Source organism: Drosophila willistoni, chromosome 3R, assembly GCF_018902025.1.
Source record: "Drosophila willistoni isolate 14030-0811.24 chromosome 3R, UCI_dwil_1.1, whole genome shotgun sequence".
Lineage (NCBI taxonomy): Eukaryota > Metazoa > Arthropoda > Insecta > Diptera > Drosophilidae > Drosophila > Drosophila willistoni.
The window spans coordinates 4,371,949-4,393,038 of NC_061086.1; the positions used below are offsets into that span (position 1 = coordinate 4,371,949).

The window sequence follows — 21,090 nt, forward strand, 5'->3', positions numbered from 1 at the left end:
TATGAATTTGTTGCTTTTCCAGAATACGGCGAATTCAGCCTAAACACCCCCGAACAACGGTTTGCAACGAACCATGGAACCAAATCGAACTCGTAGCGAAAACACAAGGCCGACTAACTTATACTCTTCACATACTTTTTGTTCAGGTATTGATGCAAAATTGGCAATGGTGAAGTTTAGACCGTGAGTGAGTGAGGCGCCAACGCAACATCCTTGAGGGATTTATAATATGGATAAGTATCCAGGATTGCGATTGCCAGTCTTGATTCTGTGAAATGGTTGGAAATAAGAGAAATATTAGAAATTATTTACATTTTTATAATGGAATTCATTCCATTCTTACCTGGAATGGACCAATAGAGGATCCTTTTTGTAGAGCCTCAATTCGCCATGCATATGGGAATTAGATTAATACAAATCCTCAATATGATTGTAAGTTGCTTCGGTGACGTTCAGATACTCGTCCAAATTGACTGGCACCACGGGCACACTAGGTAACAACGAGAGAACGTAGGCCATAGCCGAATTATCTTGATTGGAGCTCAAATAGACTTCACCAAACAAAGGCACACATCTCGAGACACCACGGTGCACCGTTAAGAAGGCATCACAGAATTGATATTGTTGTTCAGACAAATTCCTTGGACGCCAACATAACTGCCCTCAACTAGATCCCAAGCGCACGTATAGCTCTTGATCTTGAGCCAAGTTGTGGGCGCACTCGTTAGATTACTCTTCCAAACAAATAGTTGGAATCCTTTGTTACGACATTGGGAGTAGCAACAAGTTCCTTGAAAGTTCCTGTAGAAAACAGAAAACTTGTCATTTGGACCCTTGCCACTACAGCTCGTCGGCTCCATCGTTTAGTGCCACATTCTTCCTCTACTGCATTATATCGACAACATCAACCAATTGCTACCAATTGCTTACGTCATTGATATTACGCTTATATGATAATGTGACTTTGATTCTTGGGCTGCTGATAAAAAGATAAATGAAAACTTTAATATTTATCATTTGTGCTTTCCAGATCGGATATATATCAAGCAACTTGTAAATACGTACCTTGGGGACTCGATTCATGAGAAACGGGGTATTCCTCAACACCCTTATTTTGGCGAAGCCCCTTCTGAAGGAGGACGCCGTTTATTGCATCAACATGGACGAATTCTGGCATCATAGCGTGCCCTATGTTCACAAAGTAAATACATATCTGCATAGACAGGGGCTATATCATACAAACATATACATATATCTTTACAGATTTTCGTCATGTACTTGACCAACTTGATCACTGGAAGTCAAGCATTGATATACGCGAAAAGCGCTTGTCCTAAAAGCGATACTTCCACCGAGTTTGTAAGTACCTACATACATATATACATATTTTGCATTTCAAGATTATATATCCATTATGTTTCATTGCAGCTGACCAATTCTGATGAACTTGCTGACATCATTCTGGAGATCTTAATGCAAGTGCCCATACCCTTGAGGCGAAACATAGTGGCCATAGTGTCTGACAGGTTCCGGATGAACATTCGTGCCCTGACTATATTGGAGGACATATGTCCTTACGTGCCACCTCCACACGTATTCGATGTGACACATTTGTTAAATTACTTCATAAAGGAATCCGATATCTCCTGTGAAAACAATGTTCTTTTGCTGGTGGACACGGTATTCAAAAGACAGGAATACCGAAATCAGCTTAACGAAATACAGCAAAGATGCAAATCCATTAATTACGACACGCTGGCTCTCTTCTGGGCCTTCATAAGCAGTATTAAGGAGACTCTAAAGAACATTTTCCAAGTCATTGATAAGGATGAGTTCGTTTTGACAAAACTTAACAGCGACCGGATGGAGCAAAAGGGGAAGTCGTTTGTGAGACATATGCCGGTCATGCCCCTAAAGATGTGTGCCGAGGGTGGTGGATTGCTGAGTTTTATGGTTTATGACGCAGCAAGTGATCTTTAAATAAAATTAAAAATTATGTACCCATGATGCAATTCTGTTTTAACTTAAGAGGGTGGGTTTTTGTCCATTTCATCCAGATTGGGATCCCCTATTGATTTGGATTTAAAAGTTAGCGGGATTTATAGCCTGAAAGTAGCTATTTCCGGGCAAAGTGTGGCCGAATATGGCATTGCCAGATGCAAATTGCAAACAAAGAATTGTGGCGGGAAATCGGGATATGTATAATTGCAAATGAGGTAATTTTAAATAATTGCAACGCATTTTCTGGGAAATCCTCACGTGATGGGTGATGTGCAATATATTTGTGTAAGCAGGAAGATGAATATTTTTGATAATAATTAGGCATCTTAAAGATTTTCGGATTCTGCCATATTTTATGACATCTTGGAATCTCTCATAAACATTTTGTAAATATAGAATGAATTGAAAGTATTTAAAGTTGTTTTTTAATTGTAATGTATTTAATTGTTGAATTGCACCACAAAAAGTGAATACCCTACGAATACCCTTACCGAACCACACCGAACCGAACCGAGCGAAAAAAAGCATCGAACTTCGAACCGATGAGCCGAACCGCAACAGATGAGGCGAACCGCAACAGATGAGCCCAACTCCAACCGATGAGCCCAACCGATGAGGCGAACTGCAACCGATGAGCCGAACTGCAACCGATGAGCCCAACCGATGAGCCGAACTCCAACATTACTCACGAACTCGAACATTTACTCACGAACTCGAACATGTTCGCGCGTTTTACTCACATGTTCGAGCGGTTTACTCACGCGTTTTTAAACCGCTAGCGTTTTACTCACGCGATTGCCAGATTGGCGTTTTCCACGCGTCTGGCAGCGCTGTATTATGGCGCCATCTATTTTATTTTTTCCACATTTGCCATCACTGATTCAGTCTAGTGTTGCCTAATGCGCTGAAAAGTTTTATTAAAAATAAAAATTTTTTGCAACTGTTGAAATTTATGTAAAAAAGTAGTTAAAGCAAGCAATAAATATGTGAAAGTGCAGTTTAAAGTGAACGAAAACAAGGGCATTCAGTGAAAATGTAAGTTTTGTCAGTAAAATGCGCCAATATTATGAAAATTACAACATTTGTGTGTGGAAGAGTGTGTGTGCGTAGATGTTGTCAATTAGGTGGGGGAAGGGCGACGCATTTGAGACAATGTACATAATTACTATAATAATGACGCGTACGCAAATAAACAATAATCATATTGTTGTGTAAGTAGGAAAAATGTGGAAGATGCGGAGAACTATCAAAGGGGTCCGATAGATTGACCCATTTACCTGGTGGCCTAAAAGAAAACACCGAAAGACGAATAAGTCAAAAAGCGAGAATAAAATAACAGTAACAATAATAACAACAAAAACAACGTATGACGTACAACAGGTATCAATTTTGGTCTTCATATGTCTCTCTCTCTTTCAACCTCTTTCTCTGAATAAATGACTCTCAAACTGCTGCAGTGCATCTTAGACTATGTCATGCATTTCCTTTTCCCCTTTTTTTTTGGGTAAATCGTTTTGTTTGTTTTTGTGGTTTTTATTTGATGTAAGTTCTCTGGAATATTATAACAAAGAATTCAGGTTTATATCTTGCATATTTATGAGTTTTTTGTTTTTGCTTTAAAACTGGTTTTTTGGCAAGGGAAGGTCTTTCCTTTCCTTTCTTTTCTCGGTCGCTGGCCTCTTCGGCTGCTGCTGCTTCTGCTGGGCCTTAACAAGTTTGCCAAAAACGTTAACCAGAACGCTCAGATACCAAATGAATCCCATTTAGTTGCGCGTCTTAAGCTCTAAGAACCAAAACGTTTCACGGGAAAAAGTACCGAGTAAAATGCTGGTTAAATTAAAACCTTGGGTGACATTTCTACTCTTGCTCCATACAGTGGAATCAGCAAATCTATTGACAAGTTATTTACCCGCCGCCATGCAGGCATTGGCCTACTATATAGATCTTTTGCAATATGAACCATTGGCCACCACGACTGTAGAGCCACCGTTTAGTGTGTCGACAACCACAGCACTTGACAAGAGGGAAGAGTCAGAAAGCACTACATCGAGACCTACTCAGGCAACGACAACACGTCGACCAACTGGTTCTGGTTGGTGGCAGCCTCCCAGCTGGTGGGAGACACCGCAACGCACATCGACTACAACGGCGCGACCTACATCGGCTCCCACGCCTCCGCATAGACCGGCCTTGTTTGCCCCACCCGCCGGTCAGCTGTCGTCGTCGTCGCCAATTCTCGAGGGTCATGCCCTTTTCAATGAAATCGGAGATGATGATTCGGACATTGATAGGTTACCACTCTCACTCATACGTGACATTCAATCGGAGGCCCTGCACGATGATTTTACCAACGATGTTGAGTCGTTGGACAATTTCCTACGTCTCTATGATGATAATTATGGTCGTGCAGCATTTGATTTTGATTTGGCCATGGATCGTTTGAGTAGTGATTCAACAGCGGGTAAAAAACGTGTTCCGCCCACCAAGCCTTATGTCGATTTCCTACTCGTCTACGATTTACTCAAACGCGATGCCAAGGCCGCCAATTTAAGTAAATATGAAGGTTATTCGGAGGATCTATTACAGCAGCTATACGAGATCTCGAATAGCTCATCATCGGCTCGCCAATTGCATACGATATTTCAACGGATGTTGGATCGCGGTGATGTCCAGCGAAGCGATGTGGTAGCCAGGATTCAGGGCATAGTCAAAGATCTGGGCAATCCAAATAGTCCCACATCCAAGGCATTGGCCTATATACCCACCATGCAGTTTTTGCCTTAATATAAGTATTTAATTAAGATTAATCAAAAGAACTTCCAATAAATTAACTAATCCTTGCAAATATCCTTTAACTGCTGTGCTACTTCTTTGTAGGCCACAATAGATTTACGTTTCGCTTGTGATAATTTAGTTTGTCCAGTCGCCTTTTGACACATTGACACAGTTTCGACAGGTTGTCCATCACACCCCCGCAACTGCCATGCCTTCCCAACACCCTCCCCCTCGCTGTGTGAAATGAAATTTATCGATAAAGCCGGCTTTAATCGGTTTTGCCAAACAAAGTTCTCTGAGGCCAAACCATCTCTCATTGGGTGACTCTCCAGAGCGCTCTCTCTCTCATGAGCGTAGCCAGGATTATAACTTGGGGGGTAGCAACCAATTTTTTCTCGTTTTAAAGTGTTAAATGACTTTTTGATCGTTTTGAAATCTAAGAAAAAATCAATCGGCTACAGATTTTCCACTCAAATTGAGATGAACACATCTAAAAAATAATAATCTTCAATTATTCAATTTATTATATATTTTTGTCGGAATACGGTTCTCAATTCTGTAAACTGTCTTAATTTTTCGCGGTTTTGGGAGTCTGCAAGGCAAGGCTTCTTTTCTTGATTGATAAGATGACCGTCTTGGAGGTCCAATTCAGAGAAGTCCTTGATCACGGATATGACAATTTGTTTGAGCTTTAGTTAGATGGTGCAACAAACAGGTTAACCAAACGGCATTTCCATTCGCAATACGTAACAGACTTATCTTCTTCTATATATACATATATAAAATTGTAAGCCGTTTTTTTGTAATTTAATAAGTCATTCAGGAATCAACCAATTTTGCCCATTTTTTTTTTGTAAATGTTCGTTGTGGCCCAAAGAAGGGGTTTTTTTCCAAAAGAAAGTTAATTTTCAGTTTAACCAATTAACTAAAGGAGTTTTAAAATGAATGAATAAAATGAATTCAAATAAGGAACAAGTGTTGTACAACGTATACCTCATATAGCTTTAATATACCAGTAGTGCTGCCATACATTTAATGACTGATGTATTGTTTATATGGCATTCGTTGCCAGATCAGTGCATTCGTGACTGTTATATGTGAATTTTTTGCGTTCAATAAGAAAAGTGAGGTTAGAATTTAAAAAATTAAGTGAATTGTATATAAACCACATTCAAAATGCCACTTCCAAGACGTTCAAATACTGGTAGACGAACACGAAACGCCACAGTTGTTAGAGAATTTCGTAGACGTAATGCGAACACGGTTGACAACAACATGGAATTGGCGGCTCATAATTATGATAGCACAATTGATTATAGCATATATTCCATTGGATGGGGGCCGAACTGCACTTTCCGCTTTAAAATTGCCTTTAAACATGCTAACAGTTGAGACTCCAACGTGTAATATTTCAAGAAATTCAGGAATGGCAAAAGTCTTGCAACAAGCAGCAATTATTTTATGGGATGAATGTCTGATGGCCCATAAACATAGTTCAAAACTATACAAATCAGGATTGGCTGAGGGAACGCGCAATTTTAGCACCGACGAACTCAAATGTGAATGAATTAAATGATCAAATTCAACAGGTGACATAATATCATACAAGTCAATCGATACTGCTACAACAGAAGAAGACGCAGTAAATTATCCTGTGGAATTTCTAAATTCTTTGGAGCTACCCGGTATGCCACCACATATTTTAAAATTGAAAGTGGGTTCCTCAATCATACTATTAAGAAATATCAATGCACCAAAACTTTGCAATGGAACAAGACTTTGTATAAAAAAATTAATGCCTAATTTAATCGGAGCAACAATTCTAACTAAGAAAGAGGAGAAGTTGTATTAATACCAAGGATTCCATTGATATCAACTGCCATTCGAATTGCAACGTCTTCAATTCCCAGTGCGTTTATCATTTGCAATGACGATAAATAAAGCGCAAGGACAAACCCTTCAAGTGTGTGGGGTAAATTTAAAAGAGCCGTGCTTTTCTCACGGACAATTATACGTGGCATGTTCCAGGGTGGGAGCACCAAATAATTTGTTTATTTATGCACCTGGAAACAAAACAAAAAATATTTTATACTCAATAATATTAAACTAAGTTAAGTGCGTAGCAAAAAATTTTAAAATTGCCACGTCGAACATTTAATGGACGAACAAAACATTTAATTCGCCAGCAAGTAAAAAAGGGGGCAGAGCAACGCTTGCCGGGCCAGCTAGTCCTCATATAAATCAAGTAAAAACCGAGAAATAATAATAAGTCAAAACGTCATGACCATATGTTTGATATATGGTCCCCCTCTTCGCTACGCCCATGGCGTCTCTGTTGGTTGGTTGACTCTCACAGTGTTTCTCTTCGCTCAGTTGCTGTTTGTATTTGCTAAGCGAAGCAAGTGGAAAACTTGACGCGGATGTGCCGCATTATTTGTTCGTTCGTTTTCCTCCGCCGCCTTTGAAATAAAATTTCATCTTCATTGTCGGGGGGAAAAAAAAAAATAGAGTTTTTCGTACAACTTATAAACATTTAATTATTAGATAGAAAGAAAGATAAATCATAAATATATATTTTTGCCAATACACACACAATGGAAACGATTTGTGTGGAAAGTTTGTGAAAAAGAAAGTTTTTAAATCAAAGTTTTGTGTTTTGTGTGGTGGCATCAGCGAATTGAACAATGGAAAACTTAAATTTTGCACGCACACCGCAATTCCTGCGCAAAGTTATCTATGAGGCGAGAAGGTAAATATCAGTTGAAGTCGGTTGAGGTTCAACCAACCACCCGCCCAACACCACCACCAACATTAATACCACAAGAAAGAAGAAACCGAATAAGGGAATATCGCAAGCAAAGCACCCTGTATATACAGCTAGACATCAATGGTCGTGGATGGGTTTTGTTGGTGGTAATCTTGTAGCACCTTACAGGTTTTACTTGCCACGGCTTTCCATCCCCGCCGTCCTACTCTCCCCGCTCTTCTCTCCTTGTGTCGAGTTGCAGCCTGCCTGGAGGAGGGTTGGAGTAGTCAGGGCATGCAGCAGCCCAAGCACAACTTTCTGTGCCCAATGCCGTCTCTATTTGCCTCTACTATATATGTCTTATGTAACTTTAGCCTGCAGACGTCAATTGCTCTGGTCTGGTGTGGTTCTTCCTTCTAGATGAAATTTCACTTTGCAACACACACGCGCCACTTGAGGCAACCGCAAAGACATGACAAAGAATATGTATCCTTAAAACGTTGCAACTGAATTTCCATATATTCTACACGTTCTCTAAAGGTTTGCTAAATATTTTAGTGACAACTGCTAATTATCTTTCTTTTGGAGAATGAGAAGGGAAGGAGAAGGAAAGTGAAAGAAACATAAGGAAAAGTTAAAGTACAAAATTCTGAGTAGTTTTGAAATGAAACGTAATATAATTTATAACATACATACATTTAAGAGAAATTTCTTACATGTCAGGATAAACCTATAAAATGGCTTATAGAAAGAGGAAATCGGACTATTATTAAGGCACAAATAATGCATTATACCTATTGGTATGTGCGATTGAGATCACAAAGAAAGGGTTCCACTTTGAACAAAATGAAGAGAAATTCGATAGAATCGTTAAGAAAGTTCTCGGCCAAATTAGGACCTTGCTTTGCAAAATCTTTTTTTGTTAAGTGAACCAATTATACCCTGTTTTCTTGATAGAGTACAAGTGTAGCTCGGTCTCACACTCATTGCATGCAGTCATGCTATGTGTACATACATGTATCCCCACATCCCACCATTGTTACGTCCTCCACATATATCGTTCCATTGTATTTTCTTTTCTTTACCCCATTACCCATAACCGGCGGACATAATTTCATGCCGAAATGAGACAAGAGTATGGGGTTTGCTTCTCACCACTCTCTGTTTGATTTTTCTTTGTTTTGGGTTTTTCAAACGGGGTAGTGAATGGGTGGTGGGAGGTGTGAGGTAGTGGGGTTCGGGCATTAATAATTTGGCTCCTCTTGACTTTGTCGCCATGTATGTCAACGAGTGAGCCCTTTCTTTTGTTTTTGTTCCCCTCTATTTCTTTTTATCGAGCCCAAGGCGACAGCTTGGCACTTATCATATATGCATACATATAATGAATTTGGATCATTTTGGGTTGGAGGCGTGGGGGCACTCTGCATTCAGTTTTGTTGCACCAGCTTCCGTTTTAGTTCCAATAAGTCCATCGATATGCCACATCGCATGCGTGTGTCTAAATGTGTATATATTTAAATAAATTGTTATGATAGAACCTCGTCATCGTCATCATCCCCATCATCATCATATTTATATAGAACGAGTGATGCATACGGTTTCTCTCAATTGGGGCAGCTTTTACGATGACCTTAGAATATGTGAATATGCCACATGAAAGACGTAAAATGTTTGCCTCAGATACTCTTTTAACAGGAGCCACTTGACTCTCTTTGTTGAATGACTTGTGTTTTGACTTAAAGATAGGTTCCAAAGAAGACTCATAATCATTATTTTACCTAAATATTTGATGATTAACAAATTCAGATTATTCATTTGTTTATTTTTATTATAAAACAAACCTTTTGATATTAATAGAAGTGTAAGTCTAATGAACTGAATACACAATATTTAGTTGTTAGACTGTTCAGATATCCGATTACATATCCGAACTCATTTCAATTTAAAATATTATTTATTTTGTATATAGGTATATGTATATACATATTTTAAACATTTATTAAGGCTCATTTATTTAATATATTTTTGAACTCAAAATCTTTTAAAAACCTAATTGATATAGATAATTAAATAAAGCATATAGGGCAGATTCGTGGGGAATTCAGAAATTATTAATCAATGAAATACTTAGCCCTGATATAAATACACAATACAAGATTCAGAGGGAGTGGCTATAGCAAAGAGCAACAGATGTTCATCATCTAATCCCACGCCATGCCATTCGGCGCTCGACAAATGTTTAATTTTAATTAATAAAACACAACACATAGAAAACATTCCATTTGCTTATATTATACATCTCTCACACATTCACACTCTTGTTTCCATAATGGGCAGATCATTTATACACAGTGACGAGACAGTTGCTGGTGGGACTGGAGCCAAAGGGAGAGGTCAAAACAGGGAACAGGAAGAAGAGGGAATATCACCGTACAGCAACGAAATGGATGCGGCTCACACCTTGACCCTCAACGAGGAGGCATGGAAGCAGCTGCCGGAACACAAACGACCCGTTTTTGAATTGGAATGGTTGCGTTACTTGGAGAAATCGTTGCCCCACATAGCCAAACATGAGATTAAGACGGCGCAAAAGAAACTGGTGCAACAATTGTCCGAACGCATACAGGGTGCTCCAGGGCCGCCTATGCGTAAATTGATTGCCAGTGCATTGGCCACCTTGTTTTCGGTGGGGGATACATTCATGCTCTTCGATACGGTAAACGCTTGCAATGATATACTGAAGAACAAGGACGATTCACCCAGCTATTTGCCCACCAAATTGTGAGTAGGGGGAGCATAACGATTCCTGGAACATTAATGACTTCCCCGTTTTTTTTCTTGCAGGGCTGCAATTTGTGTTTTGGGTTCAATGTATGAGAAACTGGGCAGAATGATGGGACGCACCTATGAGGACACAGTTCAGATACTCATAAGAACTCTTCGAAATGCGGAATCGCAGGCTCGCATTGAGATCATGCATACCCTGGAGAAGGTAAATGCGGGAATGGGAACAGCCATTGCCAATGTCCATAAGGATATCTATAAGGCGGCAAAGCATTGTCTATTGGATCGTGTCATGGCTGTGCGAGTAGCTGCTGCTCGTTGCATTCTAAAGATGATATATTCGGCCCCATTTCTGTATCAAACTGAGCTGGAAAGCCTTGGCACGCTGTGTTTCCGTGCCTTCGATGGTAGTAATTACGAAGTGCGTTGTGCAGTTGCTCAGCTATTGGGCACTTTGCTAGCCTATACCCAACAGCTGGCGGAGATGGCCAGCAATAAGAAGATGGCAAATCAAGCGGCTGCTATGCAGGCAGCAGCAGCTGCCAAGGGAGGAACTCTTCGCTTGGTATCCCTAGATGAGGCTTTGGGCATACTGATGTCTGGTTTTCTACGCGGAGGAGCTTCATTTTTGAAGGGCACCGGCGAGATAATCAAAGGCAGTTCGGGTGTAAATCGTGAAGTCCGTGTCGGGGTTACCCATGCTTATGTGGTCTTTGTTCAGTTTATGGGCAGTGTGTGGTTGGAACGGCAGCTGAGTACTTTCCTGTCGCATGTCTTGGACTTGGTCGCCAATCCGAAAGCCGCCTGTTCCCATGTGGATGCTGTTTACTCGCGTAAATGTATTAATTTCATTTTACGCTCAACCATTGGCAAAATGCTGGGGGAGAAGGCTCAGAGTGCCGCCTGCAAAGAGCTAATCCACTTGGTGGCCAAACAAATGAATTCCATTGACTTCAATCCGGAGAACGCAAAAGATTCCAATCAAGAGACACTGTTTAGTCAGCATTTACTGGTCTGCGCGTTGCAAGAGTTAAGTTCTCTGTTAATTGGCTTAGGAACAACTGCTCAGAATTTGCTGGGCGATCAATCCCTCCAAGCCATAGACGCCACTTGTGCGGTTCTTGTGCATCCATGTGCTGCAGCTCGTTTGGCCGCAGCTTGGTGCCTGAGATGCTGTTGCATTGCCGTCCCCAGTCAAATTACCACGCTAATTGATCGCTTCATCGAAGCCATCGAACAGATGAGATCCTCGCCAGAGGCTATTGCCGGCTATAGCTGCGCTCTAGCGGCCATTTTGGGTAGCGTACGCTACTCCCCGTTGGGCATTCCACACACCAAGGGCAAGGTAGTCTTTAATTGTGCCGAGGAATTGCTGCGTTCTGCTTCCCAGAATAGCCGCATGTCGCTGCATCGCACCCAGGCGGGTTGGCTGTTGATTGGATCCATCATGACTCTGGGTTCGCCGGTGGTGAAGGGCCTGTTGCCTCGCATGTTGCTGCTGTGGCGCAATTCGTTTCCACGCTCGAACAAGGAACTCGAATCGGAGAAGGCTCGCGGTGATGCCTTCACATGGCAGGTTACCTTGGAGGGACGAGCAGGAGCGTTGTCTGTGATGCATAGTTTTCTGCTCAATTGTCCCGAACTAGTCAGCGAGGACATAACCAGGCGTCTGCTTACACCCATTGAGAGCGCTCTGGCAATGTTGGTCAAGTGAGTCGGAATTCTACACAATTTTGTTTCAAGTTATTGAACGTTTTGTATTCCATTAGCTTGGCCACTGTCCTTAAAAGTTATGGCACACAGCTGAAAGCTCCAGCGGCCATGGTGCGTTTACGGCTCTTTGAGACTCTAACTCTGTTGCCGGCTAATGCTCTGGAGGCATCCTACACGCATCTTTTACGTATGCTCGTCTCAGAGTTTACCTTATCGGATAATGCCGCAAATACTACCAACTCTTTGCTGAGGACACTTTGTCATGGAGATGATTCGATTATATTGGGCACCTGGCTACAGGAAACCAATCATCGCACCATTGAGGATCAGGTGAGAGCAATAATTTCTTTAAAGGCTTTAAAAAGGGTTAAGATTGTGTCCTCTTTAACAACTCCAACAACCAAATCTCTTTATCTCTCTCTTTCCTATCTTAAATTTTCCCTTTTATCTATGTCTCTAAAGATGGAACCCAATCGTAAAGTCGATGGCGAGCATGTAAGTGTGTGGTCCGACATGCCTTTAAAATTTGCTTATCGCTTTCTAAATTTATTTTGCATGATTTTCGATTTTTAACAGTTATTGAAATCCATTTCTTTATTTTTATTCGAATTTATAAAATTATTTAACTATTGTTCGATTCATAAAAGTCGAATGATTCAATTCAACTCGACTCATTGTATTCTTTGGTTTATTTGTTACGCTAGAAGATTTCGGTCTTATCTTTTCGACTCGTTATATCATTTAATAACCCAATGTTTATTCAAACAGTTTACAATATTATTGTTTTCATTCTCTTTTCAGCTTCAGCCGAATAGTGCTGCTGGATCAGGAGCTTTGGAACACGATCCATGTTGCTTATACCGTCCCAATTGGTTGTCAAGTGTCTCGAGCAGCAATCAAGCCAACAATTCCAGCAACATACAGCTGATCAATAAGGCAGCCCAACAATGTCCTGGACCACTGCCTCTGGGTGTGGCTGTTATTGATATGTCGGTTACACTTTATGGCACCATATTCCCAAAAGTGGCCAATAAGCATCGTCTGCAGATGTTGGAACACTTTGCCGAATGCATCAAACAGGCAAAGAGTAGCCGCCAGGAAGCGGTTCAGATGAACATCTTTACGGCTCTTCTGTGTGCTCTGAAACATCTCACAGACAGCAAGACAAGCCTGGGACAAGAGGATGTGAGAAAAAGTGCCACCAATTTGATAGTTTCATCGCTGACCAGCACCAATTCCACAATCAGATGTGCTGCTGGTGAAGCTTTGGGCCGTCTGGCTCAGGTGGTCGGGGATTCGCATTTCACAGCCGAATTGGCTCAAAATAGTTTCGACAAATTGAAATCCGCACGAGATGTTGTTACCCGGACGGGGCACTCCCATGCATTGGGTTGTTTGCATCGATATGTCGGTGGCATGGGGTCTTCGCAACATCTAAACACAAGTGTCTCGATACTGCTAGCGTTGGCCCAGGACAGCGCTTCGCCGGTGGTTCAGGTGTGGTCGCTGTATGCCCTAGCACAGATTGCCGACTCTGGAGGACCAATGTTTCGTGGTTATGTGGAGCCTACATTGACATTGTCTCTGAAACTTTTACTCACCGTACCCCATGCTCATGTGGATGTTCATCAGTGTGTGGGTCGTGTGGTGAATGCATTGATCACCACTGTCGGTCCGGAATTGCAAGGCGGAGGGTCTGCTGTGGCTGCAATGCGCAGTTCATTCCTCTGCTCAGCTGCCTTGCTGCAATCTCATGCCGATCCGCTTGTCCAGGCCGAAGCCATTGGTTGTCTGCAGCAGTTGCATTTGTTTGCCTGCAAATCTTTGCAGTTGGATACTCTGGTGCCTACTCTAGTCAAGATGCTGGCCAGCAATTATTTTATACTCCGCAAGGCGGCTGTCTCCTGTCTGCGCCAGTTGGCCCATCGTGAGGCGCGGGAGGTGTGCGAACTGGCATTGACTATACAGCAGGAGCAATGTCCGGATCTGGTGATTACAGAATTTGGTCTGCCCGGGGTGCTCTTTTCCATGTTGGACACGGAAACCGATCCGGAAATGCTGAAGAATCTTCACGATACTCTAACTTCCATGCTGCAGATGCTGGCGGCTGATAATCTCAGTTCCTGGCTAAGTCTCTGCAAGAAAGTTCTCACGGTGGCCGTGGAAGGTAGCCTCCAGACAGAGGAGACAATTGCGGCTGATGCCAAAGATGCTGCGGGTCAAGGTGGTGCCGGCGATGACGATGACGATGAGGAGGAGGAATATGCCGATGATGTCACCGAATATAGAGCCGAGGAGAATACCTCCACACATCCGGCTGTCCAGCCACGTTGGCCCACTCGTGTGTTCGCCTCTCAGTGTGTGAGACGCATTATTTCCAGTTGCGAGTCCTCCAGTCCCACGCATTTTGATCTCGTACAGGCCAAAGAGCAGCAAATGGTCAAGTCAAGGGGTGATTATCTTATACTCCATTTATCCGAACTTATTCGGATGTCATTTATGGCCGCCACATCGGATTCGGATCAACTGCGTCTGGAAGGATTGCGTACCTTGCAGGAGATCATAGATCGCTTTGCCAATGTACCGGAACCAGAGTTTCCTGGACATTTGTTGCTTGAACAGTTTCAGGCCCAAGTGGGGGCTGCACTCCGCCCAGCCTTTGCGCCGGATACTCCATCTCATGTGACGGCGGCTGCTTGTGAGGTCTGCTCTGCCTGGATAGGATCAGGAGTGGCCAGGGATATTAGTGATTTGCGAAGAGTCCATCAATTGCTAGTTAGCTCACTGAACAAATTGTATACCAAAACGAATAGCACACAGTTGTATAATGAATCCATGGCCACTTTGGAGAAGTTAAGCATACTCAAGGCGTGGGCAGAGGTGTATATTGTGGCTATGCTGGGCAATGGCAAAGCCCCCGCCTCCTTGCTGACCCTGCAATCGGTCCAGCAGCAATCGATACCAGCGTTGACTGTTCTCGATGCGGACACACTGGATGCGCCCGAAAATCGAGGTGAAAGCCTGTTGGGTTTGGTCAAGCCGGAACTGCATAACCTCTCCTCTCACTGGCTAAACGCCATGAAGGATCATGCCCTGCTCCTACTGCCTGCTGAATTCCAGTCGCAGTTGCCTCACGATGGCGGCGCTTTCTACACCACGGATACAATCAATTCGTCGAAACCACATTATATGACCAGTTGGCCACCCATTCTTTATGCTTCCGCCCTGTGGCTACGCGACGAGGGTTTCGCCAAGGACCAAGAGTCCTCGGCCAGCTCTGCCTCTGAATCGAATAATAATCAAATAACGCATGGATCCCTCGCCGCCGATCGTTTCCACATGATCTTTGGCATCTGCATGGAAGCCCTGTGCTCCATTCGCAGTTCGGACAAACCCAAGAATATTGTCAGTTGTTTGCGTTCGTTGCATTCCATTTTCGACTCGAAGTGGGCTCGGCAACAATTGATCAAGGATAAAGCACTAACCATTGAGTTGTGTCACGTGTTGCATCGACAAATCCTCACCAGAGATGAGTTACTTGTCCAACTTTTGTGCGTTGAGATACTAAAGCAAACGATTCAAGCTGCTCGGGAGGATTTACAACGGCGACGCGACGATAACGCCAATGAGGAGAATGCCTTGGACTTGGGCGAGGATAACACAATGCAGCCGGGCAGTTCGCATGTCTATGCAGTGCTTGAGGTCTGTCTGTGCTTGTTTGTCCGGCAAATACCAAGCATGAATCCCACCAAGCAGACGACTGGACAATTGGACTATGCCTATGCCAAAATCAGCTCGCAAAATTCATTCTTTTCAGTTCTGAATGATGACAACGGTCTGCTCGTCGCTAATGGATTGCAGTGTGTTGAACAATTGCTCGATTTGTGCAATTCCCGTGGAGCTGTGACCATTCTACCAACTATCTTGTATATGACCACAAGCATTATCAAAGAGATAGCCAACAAGTCATCGATAGACAGCAGCATTCTGGCCAACACAAGTCCCGTTCAGGCCGCACTTCAATGTCTTCGATCGGTTTGTCAACATCGTTGGTCCCGCCAGAGCGACACTTCTGACGATTGGCAACAATTGCTCCAGAGTGCTTTGGCCACCATTATTGACCTTACCAAAACCGCTGGTGACAATGAAACGGAACGTAAAGCCGATGAGATAACCATGCTGCTGGCCATTTCCGTTTTTATACTGCACACACCCGCCTCGGTGGTGGCCACACCATCTTTGCAATATCCGTGCATCAATCATTTTCGTCAATGTTTGCAATCGGAGCATTTGCCGGTGAAATTGAAATGCATTGAAACGACACGGGACATATTTATCCAGGCGGAACTGAAGACAGCCACGCCCTATATCCATGCTTTGGCCCCACGCATCATTGAATCTCTGTACGCAGAATGCAGCAAGATGCCCACCAGCGAACTGGAATTGCAGGTGACTCTGGAGAGCATAGTGACCGTGGAGCAGCTCATTGAGCTGGCCGAGCCACAGCATCGTAAGTTGATAAATTCATAAATTAGTTTCACATAAAGAAGGAACAATAGAAAGATGCAGGGAAAGATTAGCATAGAGTCTGAGATGAGAAGATCTGTTTTATTGTTTGTGTTAGGTTCAAAATACTTATTTTAATTATGTCTTTAAATATTAACTGTAAATAGATTCGAATTCGATTTTATTTATGACTCTATTTAGTTCTTTGAATTTATGCAGATCTTTAAATTGAACTTTATATAAGTATTTCGTCAGACTAACAAGTGAAATTTATAAACATGTAAATCTTTAGTAGGTACAAATAATCTCTAGTCAGTCTCTAAGCCCAAATTATTCTTAAAATACATACTTAATATAGTCTAACCAAACATTTTTCCCCTCATTACAATCTCAAAACATTTTGCATTTGAGCTGACAACTTGGTTTCCATTATGGGTGCTGATCTCGTCCTTCAAAATAGTGTCGTGTCTTTTTTAAAAAACAAACATCTCTTTTTCTCTCTCTTTCGTCCTCTCTCTCGTCACCAAAATCATTCCAAATCACACACATTAAATTGAACTAAAAATAAAATAATCGTTAGGAAACTTGAACTTGCTACAAGGTAAATAGATGAAGCTCAAATTCCACATTAATCCATGACAAAATGATGATAACGATGTTTGCACCAACTCAATGTTTATATAATAATGCACACAAATTAGCTTTAGAAGATCACTGGAAACACAACAAAAAAACACACACACACACCTACACAGAACACACACGCTTTAAATGTTGCATGATAATTGTTGGCCAGTGTGGCCTTAGTCGTATTGAAAGCTGTTCAGTGTTTACCCACTCGTTATAGAGATCGACCCAATAGAATTACTAAGCCAAATTTTCATTTGACAATTCCACAGACATCCAGATGTTGACGTTGCTAGTGCCCGTTCTGATTGGCTTTCTGGCCGATCCAACCAAATGGCGTACTCTACCTAAATACCAACGACAATTGCATGAACAATCCTTGCAATGGCTGCTCAAAATTGGACCTAAATATCCCAAAGAATTCAAGGCTTTGATGGGCCAGACTCCGGAATTGCGTTTAAAGCTGGAGACGGCCATAAGGAATCAACAGCAGTCAATTAGCATTGCTCAGAAGGCAACGGAGGCACAGAGAACTGGTATATTGGCCAAGCCACAGAAACCAACGATAAAACTGAAGACCGATTTTAGTAACTTCCAATAATCTGATCTAATATACATGCATATATTGATTAATGCAATGCTTGAAACTATTTGAAGCTTGCTAAATAGATTAAGACGAGAATACGCTTTGCAAATGTGAATTGTTAATATGTGTACACCATTAAGGGTATTCCATTCCGTTTTAATTGATGCCCAAAGGCTTGTGCAATAAATATCGAACAGAATTTTATTTTTTCCATTAATTTTCATGATTTGTGGCATTTCAATTGATTACTGGCAATACCCTTAGTATATTTGCATTTCTTATTTTCAAAAAAAAAAAAAAAACAAGAAAGAAAGTACCTACAAATTTATAAATTATACATAAACATATACAGATATTTGTTAGTTATTAATAATCCCCCCAATACGGATATCAAAATAAACTTATAAGGAATGCGTATTGTCAAAAAAAAGTATCTTTATGTCACGAATCGAGATAAACCAGGACAAAGTTATAAATTTCCTTTGTTTATTTATTAAATGCAATGTTTACGATGTAAATGGAAAGTTTTATGTAATCTCTGCTTCTCCATCATCTTCGGACAGAAATTCTTGCTTTAAACTAATTTCGTCTTCACTCATGGGTTCCGTTTTGCATTTCTTTTGCTTCTCTATCAAGCGCTCAATTTGTTTCATTTGATTGCTAGCCCGCTTCTTTACATCATCTTGGGATAAAATCTTCCTGGCATTTGGACGTTCCTGTTGTTTTTGTTGTGTCTTTTTCTCCTTGGGTAACTCTTCAATCACCGGCGATACAGTGTTTACTGGCGGACGTGGACTGGCTACCAATGCTCCTGGTAGATCCTTAAATATTTCCACCTCCAGGCGGCTGAGCAAGGTTGTTCGATAAAACAAGGACCGCAAACGTTGCCGAAATAGTTGAACTGCTGGCGAGGATTCGTCATACACGAATGTAGAGGTGTCAACCGACGACTGGCTACGACAATGGCCCGATAAAATGCACATGGCACGAAAACCCATCATTGTGGACCAGCTAGGAGGCAATAACAATGATGACTCGGATGGAGAGGCTTCATTGTGGTTTGTATCTAATTTAAAGAACATTGTGTTATAACACTGACTCAAGCTTTTGGGCAATGTCGGCGATTGTATTGGCTTAAATAGATTCGCTGCAGGTTGTTTATAGGCCAAAGATTTAACCACTCTCTCGAGATTCGTTGCATCTCTTGGCAGAGATATAGGCCTATTTGGTTCGTTCAATTTCAAATTGTAGCTATATTTAAAATAATTATAAATCTGTAAATCCATTCCCTTTAGTGATCTCATATAGCTATTATTAATAGGATCATCCACTTTAGGCTTCTTTCGTCTGGTTCTCTTGGGCTTTGGTGGTTTGGTTTCGGCGGCTGCCAGGGAATCAGGATTATCATGCCATTCTTGCAAACGTTGAGCCCAATTCTCAGAAGTAACCTGACTGTTTTTAGTTTTCTTGCGCCTTGGAAAATCCTGCACTGTTGCTGAAGGATTCCTCTCTAGAAAGCGCTTAATCACCAAATAGCGAGTACGACAACTAGTTCTGGTGTGGTTACCCAGAAACGCGGCACAATTCACCCACTGCGTGGCGCCGTGCTCTGTAACAAACTGCATTAACTTAGTATCATCTAATTCGGACCAGGCGTCGGTTTTGTCACGTTGAGCCAAAACATTGTGATAACGTGTCCGTAATTGGGCCAAAGACCGATTCGGGAATAGGGATCGGGGAAAGCAATGGAATTTACCGCCGTACTCCTCGACGGCAGCAAATAACATCATGTCTTCTCTGGAGCTGAAGGGGTCTAACAAAGCAAATAGTATATAAAAAACTTTTGGATAGAATAACTTTTGCAAGATCTTACCATGGCTTATGCTCGGATGGAGAACATAGGTATATCTTCCGATGATTGTCGACTTGGATTTACCAGGAAAATGTTCTACCACCCGTTGCCAATTAACCTGACCATTCATAGTATTCTTCTCCACCATACTTATTAGTTTCTCATTTTCCTCTTCGGACCATTTTACGCCGCCACTCGACAAGTTGGGCGACGATGATGATGACGATGCAGCAATCACAGAGCTTCGCAAAGTGGTCTGGACACGTACAAAACATTGATAATCTGAACGGCCATCTAGAGATGAGGCGATGGCTTGCCAATTCTGCATTTGATACGATTTAGCTGCTTCTGCCAGGGCTTCGTCTTCCTCTTCTGTCCAATCATCGCGGCGAATTTTAGGATCCAAATAGACCTGCCACATAGCCTCGCAGCTGTAGGATGAATGGCGATATGCCACATCTATGGTGCTGATTTGATTCCAATCAATACTAAAGTTCCCATCCACAGCAGCCATCAGGCTGACCAGCGATTTTGTGTGTTGATCCACTGCTTTGCGCTTTAAAACATTCTGTATCTTTAACTGATTCTTATATATAGTATAATCCAACAACTGCAGGCATAAGAATAAAAATATAAGATAAAGATGCTACTACTGTGGGTGATGTCCTCTTTTACCTGCTGCTTGACCCCCATTACCACATTCTTCTTGTCCAAGATAGTCCACACATGCTTGGAACGCATGTCGAAGTCGGTGGGAAACATTTCGTCGGCACAGCGACGTTCGTAATCCTCATTGTTGGGACAACTGCGTCCATCGACATCGCGGAAATAGAGGTTTCCTTTAAAGCGAAAGGTTCCGCCTCGCAGTATAGCTCCAGATTGGCAGATAGCTTCATCCTGTCTGGAGCGTGGCTTAAGACGTCGCACCAGAATCTCCTCATTACGGGCATATCGTGCTCTCACCGACTTCAGAAGGATGTGAATCTTGGCCTTCACCTGCTCCAGGCGACGTTGCATCTCTTGGTTCAACACGAGGGCATTGGCATCGCTGGGTTGGGATGTGGTCTGTAACAGGGAAGTGATTTCTAGCAGCAACTGGTTCTGATTCCATTTCAGAGCATCCACATTGCACATTGTAAACAAAAATATGCGAAGAAAAATAATAAACAATAGACCGCCAGTGTTGAAAATTTCCGATAACTGAATTACAATGTTGTCATCAGTTTCTCAGTTTCGCGGTCTTTTTGTCTTTATTATTTCTAAATTCTTATAGCAACATTAACAGCTTAATTGTACTTAAATTCGATCTGGAATCGTATTCTAGTCCTCATAGAGGCTCTCCAGCAAATATAAATATTGCTTCTGTGACAGAATGTGTTTCTGCGGCTTAATCAGAGCGCTGTGAATACGTTCTGCCAGAATATGTTCGCACGTATAGGAAACTAGATTTCGTCCAAGTGGTGCGAATGTCTGACTTGATGTGAATGGAATAGCTTCTTG

At 42.0% G+C, this 21,090-nt stretch overlaps 4 protein-coding genes across 8 annotated transcripts; 3 read left to right on the plus strand and 1 right to left on the minus strand.

Moving 5' to 3' along the window:
• Positions 1–26: 26 nt before the first annotated feature.
• On the plus strand, positions 27–2,007 carry LOC111519422. Its single transcript, XM_023180326.2, has 4 exons — positions 27–146; positions 1,031–1,201; positions 1,264–1,359; positions 1,429–2,007. Exons 2-4 carry the CDS (start codon positions 1,082–1,084, stop codon positions 1,978–1,980), a joined length of 768 nt encoding a protein of 255 aa, XP_023036094.1. The 5' UTR covers positions 27–146; positions 1,031–1,081; the 3' UTR covers positions 1,981–2,007.
• A 922-nt stretch (positions 2,008–2,929) lies between these two features.
• Positions 2,930–17,955, plus strand: LOC6650076 (HEAT repeat-containing protein 5B). Of its 5 annotated transcripts, none has more exons than XM_023180301.2 (8): positions 2,930–3,036; positions 9,860–10,303; positions 10,367–12,016; positions 12,076–12,349; positions 12,482–12,514; positions 12,821–16,529; positions 17,106–17,126; positions 17,425–17,955. In XM_023180301.2, exons 2-8 carry the CDS (start codon positions 9,966–9,968, stop codon positions 17,751–17,753), a joined length of 6,354 nt encoding a protein of 2,117 aa, XP_023036069.1. In that variant the 5' UTR covers positions 2,930–3,036; positions 9,860–9,965; the 3' UTR covers positions 17,754–17,955. The 5 variants fall into 5 exon arrangements, with proteins under 5 accessions (XP_023036069.1, XP_015032404.1, XP_002072847.1 ...); XM_015176918.3 differs by lacking the exon at positions 2,930–3,036 and adding an exon at positions 7,422–7,525; XM_002072811.4 differs by lacking the exons at positions 2,930–3,036; positions 17,106–17,126 and adding an exon at positions 7,422–7,525.
• LOC6650075 lies at positions 3,690–4,855 on the plus strand. The gene has a single exon (XM_023180626.2). The coding sequence runs from the start codon at positions 3,826–3,828 to the stop codon at positions 4,783–4,785; it is 960 nt and encodes a 319-aa protein (XP_023036394.1). The 5' UTR covers positions 3,690–3,825; the 3' UTR covers positions 4,786–4,855.
• Positions 17,956–18,149: 194 nt separating the features above from the next.
• LOC6650077 (snRNA-activating protein complex subunit 4) lies at positions 18,150–20,910 on the minus strand. Its single transcript, XM_002072812.3, has 3 exons — positions 20,266–20,910; positions 19,612–20,200; positions 18,150–19,551 (listed from the first exon to the last, which is right to left on the minus strand). Exons 1-3 carry the CDS (start codon positions 20,722–20,724, stop codon positions 18,266–18,268), a joined length of 2,334 nt encoding a protein of 777 aa, XP_002072848.1. The 5' UTR covers positions 20,725–20,910; the 3' UTR covers positions 18,150–18,265.
• Between the last annotated feature and the right edge of the window lie 180 nt (positions 20,911–21,090).